The following is a 9344-nucleotide window of genomic DNA, read 5'->3' on the forward strand; positions in this document are numbered from 1 at the left end:
ATGATAATTCTTTCTCTCATCGTGACCACCAATCAAACGCGAGGGGGTTCTTCGACCTATATCTTATTTTGAAAATTTGCACAGGCATTAGCTGAGACTGCTAACTAGAGCCGTAGAATAGGGGTATGCACACAGATCCTTAAAAAGACCTCTTAATCAAACGAAAACGTGGATAATCGCGATCCAATATTTTTAACAACTTTTTTTTAAAAAAAATGAAGCATTTCACCTTAGTTATCAACAAAAATTGCCAACAACACAATCAGTTTACCCTTTCACCAACTTATTTATAAAAGTCATAACCATTATTGGAATGTTTAATTGCTCTCAAACGAAGTTTGTAGCAATTATATTATTTCTGTGGTCTTTTTAATGCGATTTTTGGCTTGACCTTTTCATTTGACCCTTTTAACTTTTCGCCCTCACCGATTAGCTCTTTTGGAGCTTTAACTGTGCTCATTTTAAAGTTCACCGAAATTGGTGAGAAAGCAATTAAATGGTTCTTAATCTTGACCCCACCTCCAACACCCCACTCCCCCCCCCGTCCGCTCTCCTCCATCCCTATCCCCCAACGCTTGACCCCCTCCCCCTTATACCAGCATCCCTATGCCCCATTTGGATACTTCCAAAAACCAACTGCTTGCCGGTTTGAGAGCAATTTGCCCGACATTAGTCGGTTATCTTTCATTGCTCTTGAACGAATCTCGAAACAGCAGGTTTAAATGTGCGCCTCCACAGAATTTGGGTTGTATTGGCTCTATCTTCTATATGACAAGCAATATTTCTGCTAGCTGCCGATTTGTCTGTTCTCGCGTTTTTTGTGTTTTTGATGAGGAAACAGGTGTTAATTCACCACCAGCTCTAATATCCTCACCTTCTGATGCTAGCCTACCTGTGCATAATTTAGCTGCTGCGAAAAGCAAGCCAGCACATGTCGTTCGAGAGCCAGCGTCTGTCCGTCGGTAGGTGGCGCTGAGCAGTTGAGTTCTTGATTGAGGACTGACAATTCGAGTCGATTCCTGCTGTTTGAAAATGATTGGAAATTAGAAATTAAGCTCAATAAATGTATTTTACATTTATTGTTCTCCTATGTGACATTTGTTGCGCCTAAGCGTGAATATCTCCATAACTCATTTTTCACTCTGAACGTTCAAAATTGGAAAGATAGCCTTTAAATTTCGAACTTTCTACGATATCCTGCTTGAAATTGTTGGGTATTCAGATTCTCATCCTAGTCAGTTATGCTTGTGCTACTTCTCCTTAACTATTGACCATCCAATTTCGACGCTATTGCAGTCCAAGCGACATTCTCACTGTTACACATTAAATATAGCACAGATTTGCTCTGAAGTCCTAAGATTTCTGAGTTTATAATTACAGCGCGAGCTTGAACTAAACTGAAGGTCTGTTAAATATAGAATTCGGATCAGATTATTTTGGGGATGAATTTTAGATTTGTTGAATGGCTTTCACATTTGCAGCATTGGCTTACTTGTTGGCTCTGATTTTGGCCTGCGTGCTTCTATTTTTCGCAATCTATCAGATAATTGCAGTTGATGAGTTGAAAACGGATTACAAAAACCCAATAGAACAGTGCAGCAGCTTGAACCCTCTCGTGTTACCCGAATACGGAATTCTGATATTCTACAATGTGCTCTTTCTGCTAGCTGGTGATGTGATCACATTTGCCCTCAATTTGCCCCTGATTGCGTATAATATCTACAGGTGTGTAGTCCATTTTAACAGTGAATCTGTTAAGTTAATGGACCCTTTCAACCCTTAATTTTTGCTCTCGATAGTTTAACTTACAGTACTATATGCTGTATTTTGTATTTATCAATTAATATACGACTCGAGGTTATATAATGTCCTGAGGGCGTTAACAGCAAAGCCCAGTGAAATAATTTAGAAAGAAATAAATAAAAGGCTGACTGACAAGCTATGGAAATGTTGACACGAATGGTTTTGAATTTTGAAGAATTCGCACGTTTGAAGAGTTTGCAGATGATCCAAACCCTTTCCCCCTTCCCGTGCGCCTTGAGCATAATCTATTCGTGAGCATCTACTCGTGAGCAGTGCAATTAAAAACTAGTTCGTTTCTACAGACGGTGAGATTACTCGGGGTGGGGTGTTCGACAGGACTACCGGGCGAGGGCAGTACAATTAAAAACATGAAATGAAAAATAGTTTTATTTTGTTTTGTTCTAGGTACTCGAACCGGCCCATGATCCAGGGGTACGGTATCTATGACCCCACTACTATAATGAACACTAGCCAGCTCAGTCTCATCATGAAGGAGGGATGGATCAAAATGGCCTTCTTTCTTGTCTCCTTCTTCTACTACTTGTACTGCCTCATTTACACCCTCATCACAACCTAATCACAACATAACCCATTCTACCTTACCTTGTACAATATTAACATAACTTGCAACTGTTTCTTACCTCAACCCCCTTCCCACGCGTAACAAGTTTTTGTTATTCAGTAAAATGTCTTGAAAAATACCGGTTTCATGTTCTCAAATGATGATGTACAGGGTTTTAACACGTTTTGTGATCTCCTGTGTGTGTGAAGAACTGATAGGCTTGACAGAATAATTAAGTTTTCAGTTGCTTTATAACTCAAATAATACAGCTTCAAAATTATCCGCTGAGACTGGTCATATTCTGTTGAGGGTTATAGGATGAAACAGTAGATATAATTTAATCTGAACTCTTTGATGAACTGGTAAACAGTGTTCAACAAAAACTATTGATTACCTTTCCCAATTTAGCTCAACCCCACGATACTAATGATTTATTGAGCTCCTTTTGAAAGAATTGATTGTTTAAAAGATTTTAAGATTACCAGTGTTACTTAAATGTTGACGTGTAGAGCGGCCGCGGTCATTGACCTGGGGTACTATGATGGGAAAGTGTTTAATATTGTGAATTGCAGTTGTGTGCTTCTTTTGGTAAAAATCATTGGAAATGGCTCTGTTCAACTAGTAAAACATAGTAAAGGTGCTCCAAAAATTGTAGGTATTTCCAACTTAGCCTTTGGGTTCCCAAAAGGAAACAATTTTTCTGCCAATACTATTAAATGCGCGTTAGCAATAATTTTTAGAAAGACCGCGCAATCAAAAATACCGTGAGCATCTTCAATCTATTATTTGTTGATGTCATTGAGTTGTTTGCTGCCCAACCGTTTAACACACTAGCTATAAAAAACTGAAGAGAGTCACATCTGTGAAAGTGAAATCACCCCAATTAACAATTGCTGTAGTTGACCTCATTTTGCTTCTCGTGATAGATATCACCCCTTAAGCTACCTTCTCCTGTCCATAGATATTCATCAAATTCTGAAGTATGCTTCACTTATTTGTCTAAGATTCTTTACAGTTCAATTTTTGATTTATTCATGTTTTGATACTTAGTTAATGAGGCTAAATAGACATTCAATGCGTTGTAATTGCGAGTTTCTGGTTTTGTTTGCTAGGAATCGATTCGCAGTGGAACATGTCCCCAAATGTGGCAACTCTGGCTCTCAACTGAATTAATTTACAAATACACTGAAGTTAATTGTAAGGAATTTTTTGTGGGATCTTTTCAGTGGCTTGTTTTTTAACTGCCTTGTTGCATATCGCCCGTTAAGTTTCTTTGTTAGAAGATTTGGATCCAAAATCTTTAGGGGATAAAGAGGTTGTTTTAAGAAAATTGAACAAGACTGTTAACTGCAGGAGAAAATTTAATTTCTGTTCGAGCGCGGGAGTTTTCGCTTGGCACCAGAGGTTCTTCAAGAGAATAGAGTGGTAAGGTTAATTACATTTTGAAATCGTGAGTCAAACTTTCGTAAGCTGTTGTTAACTTTCGTAAACTTTCCTGTGTAAGATTAATCATAATTTCTTCCGATTGATCAAAGCGAAACAGTTGAGTGAAGCTCCGATTCGCAAAACCAAGCTGAATGAAGCTTTGATTGGTTCCATTGATGCATATTTTTTTACCACCAATTTCGCAGGTTTATGATCTTTAAAGTAATTGTTCTGAAGATCTACAGAATTACGCAAAATTGTCAACTTGCTCAACAGTTTGATTTGCAAGTATCTCGGGACCCAGATTTTTTCTCAGGACAAAGATATTTGAGAACAATTTTTTAAAATGTTTTTGTTTCTAGAAATTCTAATACCTTGTTCACTCTGTCCTTAAAAACCTAACCAAAGGAATTAATTATCAATTGCTCTTGAAAGAAGTTTGAGGTAATTATTGTAAACGTGTTGATCTTTATTCCAAATTTTTGTTTTCCTGTTTTTGAGCTGTTCTAGAACATTGACTTCTTGAGTGACTGTTTCACGCTTTTGCTCTTCATTTTTGTATGATCTAAGTAGCTCTTATTCTGAAATAAGCTTTGTTGCATATATACAAGCCATTGTGAGTGAACGAGAATCAAAGCCATTGCAGTTGAGTGGTTAAGATGTCATACCAACATGCTGGTGGTCCCCTGTTGGAGCCGTGTTTACCCATAAAACAACCCTAACCTAAGCCCCCCCCCCCTATAATTTAAATTGACCTGACTCGTTTAAGAGCAATTCATCCGACGCTTTATGTTGAAGTATGTCAACTTTTTTGGTCAGCAATTTTTTTAATAACCGTGAAATGAATTGTTCAACTGCTTTTTACTTTTCTTGCGCTAAAAAGTTATACAAACTGTTCAATGAGATGCTCAATAAACTACAGAAAATGATTTTAACTCACCAAATTTTTGTATTAGAAGTTTTGAGTAAATAGCAAGATCATTTGAGCTATGGCGCATTGATATTGAGTTTACAACGAATGAAAAAGAAGTGTAATTAATTGTACAGATAAAGAAGAGAACTTAACTCTACAAAAGAAAATAACTTGTACGAATTTAAGCTACGAACAACTATTGTACGAGTTTGACCTATATGAAGCAAGAAAGCTTTCCTGACTCAATTCTGGCAGTTCATCTCAGCGGGATAAACAGAATATATCTCAGTAGAATTGTTAACGATTCGCCGCCATGCTATAAAGTAGTGAATAAAAAACAAGCTGTGAAAGTACAACTTTGCAGCTTGTTAAGTTTCCATTTTAACCAATTTCTCAAAACTAAGACTTTAAAGTTGCAATCGTCTGATATATTCAATGCACATCTTTGGAGGGAAAATTTTTTCAGGTTGCTGTGTACGCTCAGGAGAAAAATGAAAATTTTTGGCAGGCAGGGCCCCTATTTCGGCAAGCGTGTATTCTATGTGAAATAATGTTCTCACTTTTCAAAAGTTGGTGATCGTACACCGTTGCTTACACATCTTACACCGTTTCCGGGGTGAGATGGTGCAAGATTTTATGTTTTAAACGCATTCACAGTGTGACCCATTTTTGCGATTACGGTTTTTTGCCATCGAAGAATCAGCTATTTATCGCTATTGATAATATGAGGGCTGTTCAGCTGAACGCTTTGGTTTTTTTCCAATGTTTTTTTTCCGAGGAATGTAGTTTGTTCTTTCAGAATAAGTTGGCGTTGAAGTCGCTCAGATCACATTCAGTTAAGGTGCTATTAATAAAAATGATGACTGACGGCGAGATTCACACTTGAGGTTGAACTTGTTGAACTTTTGTTTAGTAGGTATCGGAAATACAGTTTTCCGAAAGTAAGATACCTTTTATGGTGGATAATCTTTCAGTGGCCTGTTCTCTTGTTTTATCCAGCTGTTTTAAGTTGTTTTGAATTGCTCTATTATGGCGTTTGTAGCAATATCGAGGGCGACGTTTTTCTTTTTTTTTTGCTTTTCACTTGACTGATTCGAGTGAGTAGTTCACGCTTGGCTTCTTGATTTTAGCTTGATCTATTTTTAATCGTAGTGGTCTATAATGCTCACTGAAAACATTGTTCAGAGCCCACCAGTTAACTTATACCACCTTTGCCTGAAGCAGACTACAATAGCAGATGATCACTTGAAATTTTGAAAGCTTATTCAAATCTCTACAATTTATGTTGAACAGATTTTCACCGATTTGATTATCCCATTAAAGAACTTTGAAGCTGTCGTTAGATTGAATATTTTTCTTGCTCAGAAGAATAACTTGGATCTGAGTTACCAGTTTTTGTTTTGAGAATATCTGATCGTATCTGGATTTTGGTTGAATTTAGTTGTTGATGAACGAACCATTTTTGCCTTGAGTGCGTAGATTGCTCTGCTTTAAACTCATTCCCAGTGTGACCTGTTTTTGCAAATGCGGTTTATTGCCATCGAAGAATCAGCTATTTATCGCCATTGATAATATGACAGTTAGTCAGCTACACGCTTTGTTTTTCACTATTGTTTTCGAGGTATGTAGTTTCTTCTTCTTTCAGAATAAGTTGGTGTTGAAGTCGCCGAGATCACATTCACTAAAGGGTGCTATTACGTAAATAGCAAGATCATTTGAGCTATGGCGCATTGATATTGAGTTTACAACGAATGAAAAAGAAGTATAATTAATTGTACGGATAAAGAAGGGAACTTAACTTACAAAAGAAGAGAACTTACAAAAGAAATTAACTTCTACGAATTTAAGCTACGAACAACTATTGGACGAGTCATAGATTGACCTATATGAAGCAAGAGAACTTTCCTGACTCAATTCTGGCAGTTCATCTCAGCGGGATAAGCAGAAGATATCTCAAAAGAATTATTGATGATTCGCCGCCATGCTATAAGGTAGTGAATGAAAATTAAGCAATGAAAGTACATTTTTGCTGCTTGTATACATTTTTCATTCTAAACAATGTCTCAAAACTAAGACTTCAAATTTGCAATCGTCTGATATATTCAATGCACATCTTTGGAGGGAAGGAAATTGTTCTCGGGTTGCTGTATACGCTCAGGAGAAAAATGAAAAATTTTGGCACGCAGGGCCCCTATTTTGGCAAGCGTGTATTCTATGTGAAATACTGTTCTCACTTTTCAAAGTTGGTGATCTTACACCGTTTCCGGGGTAAGATGGTGCAAGATTTCATCTGTTTTTAACGCATTCACAGTGTGACCTTTTTTTGCAATTACGGTTTTTGCCATCGAAGAATCAGCTATTTATCGCTATTGACAATATGAGGGTTGTTCAGCTACACGCTTTGGTTTTTTCCCATTGTTGTTTTTCCAAGGTTTTTAGTTTGTTCTTTCAGAATAAGTTGGCGTTGAAGGCGCTCAGATCACATTCAGTTAAGGTGCTATTAATAACAATGATGACAGATGGCGAGATTGAGGAGTTGAGGTTGAACTTTTGTTTAGTAGGTATCGGAAATACAGTTTTCCGAAAATAAGATACCTTTTATGGTGGATTATCTTTCAGTGGCCTGTTCTATTGTTTTATCCAGCTGTTTAAAGTTGTTTTGAATTGCTCTATTATCGGGTTTGTAGCAATTTTGAGGGCGCCGTTTTTTACAATTCAAAGAATTTGAATTGTATTGGTGCGCTGTGTTTTTTTAAGATGTGTTCACACATTTTTCAATGACTTTGATCTTCCAAAACGGGATAAACAGGTAAAGCCCAGCGGTCATTAAGTTTTATTAGAGGCCCTAAGTGGGCGTTAGTGGTCGTTCAAGTGCTTATAGTGGTTCAGCTGCTGGGATGGCTTTAATTTAAGGTTAAAAGGTCATTCTTAGGAGTTTTTTAGTTTGATTAGTCTTAGGCTGAAGTTTTTAAAAATTGATGAAGGCCTTTTGTGAGACAAATTTGCTTGTTATGACCATTTTATGAGCTATATGTTTTGGTACTACAAACACATTTTTTGAGTTTTTTAGCCCTAGGTGTCAAGAAACCTCCTCTAGGGTTTGATAAAGGACTTTATGATAGATTACTGCATAGTTTCTAGTGGTAATGGAATCGTTTTCAACTTTTTGCCATCATGAATTATAGCATTTTTCGACAAAACTTGCAATTTTTCTCATTTTTTGACATTTTTTGTCGTTATTCAAGTTGTTTCAGTCCCAGCGGCCAGAAAACCTCATTAGGAGTTGAATAATAAGTTAGTGAAAAATTTTCAGTTGCCATGGAATAGGTTTCAATTTTTGAATATCACAAATTTTAGCAATTTTTTTTTGACCAAATTCGTATTTTTTTCAGGTTTTTGCAATATTTCAACATTTTTCAAGTTTTTCCAGCTTCAGGGACCAGGCAATCTTTTTTGAGGTTTGTTAATAGGTTTGCATAGTTTCTAGTAACAATAGAATGGTTTTTAACGTTTTAATGTCTCGAATTTTAGCTTTTTTTGATGAAATCTGCAATTTTTTTAAGGTTTTCTAATGTTCTTGTCAGTTTTGATATTCGTCCATTCTCAAGTGCGAGAAAACCTATTCAACGTTCCGATAAAAAGTTACTGCATGGTTTTTAGCTTCAATGGATTTGTTTTCAGCAATTTAGCCTTTCGACTTTTAGAAGTTTTTTTGATAGAATTTGCAAAGTTTTTTTTCAAAACATTGGTATTTATTTTTTCTTGCCTCAGTAGCCAGTAACATTAGCCAAGGTTTGATAATATGTTTTTATATAGTTGCTAGGGAACAATTGAATTGCTTTCAACAGTTTAATAGAACGAATTTCTTTTTTAAAAAAATTATTGCCTATCGATCTATGAGACAATGAGTTTTTTAAAGCTTGGAATGGGTTACTGAATAGCCTTTAGAGACACAGAAATGATTCTGAAGATAGTTATATCCCGATTATCAGCAACATTTCCTTGTAATTTGCAATTGATTTCTTTTCTCAAATTTTTTGGTTATTTTCGAGTTAATCGATCTTCAAGGGCCAATGAATTTTTTTCAGGTCTCGCATATGAAATACTGGAACGATTTCAGAAACAAATGTTGGTTTTGAACATTTTTTCGCAATAGGTACTTTTATAGGGAAAAAATTTTTCCTTAGGTTTAAAAGCTTAAGAGTTTTTGCAGTGAGTATGTTTTTGTTTAGTTTTGATTCTTTTATCTTCTCAATTTTTTGATGATTTTTGTGTTCTGTCTGGCATTGTTCAATTGATCTGCTGGTCAGGTAGAGTAGGTCTGAGTTTTTCATTCAATTCTTTGTATTGTATTTCAGGACTTGTCCTGCTATGTTTTTTTTATTTTTTGCTTTTCACTTGACTGATTCGACCTTCCGAGTCAATAGTTCACGCTTGGCTTCTTGATTTTAGCTTGATCTACTTTAAATCGTAGTGGTCTATAATGCTCACTGAAAGCATTGTTCTAAGACCACCAGTTAACTTATACCACCTTTGGCTGAAGCAAACTACAATAGCAGATGATCACTTGAATTTTTGAAAGTTTATTCAAATTTCTACAATTTATGTTGAAGATTTTCACCGATTTGATTATCCCATTAA

General features: G+C 36.1%; 2 protein-coding genes across 4 annotated transcripts in view; one reads left to right on the top strand and one right to left on the bottom strand.

The window, feature by feature from the left end:
- Window positions 1-2484, top strand: part of LOC142351790 (protein cornichon homolog 1-like) — a 460935-nt gene extending 458451 nt beyond the window's left edge. Inside the window, exons 2-3 of the mRNA XM_075403961.1 lie at window positions 1451-1725; window positions 2209-2484. Of these exons, the coding sequence (XP_075260076.1) occupies window positions 1463-1725; window positions 2209-2380 (435 nt within the window). The 5' untranslated portion in view covers window positions 1451-1462 and the 3' untranslated portion in view covers window positions 2381-2484. The remainder of the gene's footprint in view (window positions 1-1450; window positions 1726-2208) is intronic.
- Window positions 1-9344, bottom strand: part of LOC142351789 (putative ATP-dependent RNA helicase DDX46) — a 513331-nt gene that overhangs the window by 183651 nt on the left and 320336 nt on the right. The window lies entirely within an intron of this gene.

This window comes from Convolutriloba macropyga, chromosome 13 (genome assembly GCF_964194025.1).
Source record: "Convolutriloba macropyga chromosome 13, txConMacr16.3, whole genome shotgun sequence".
Classification (NCBI taxonomy): Eukaryota; Metazoa; Xenacoelomorpha; order Acoela; family Convolutidae; genus Convolutriloba; species Convolutriloba macropyga.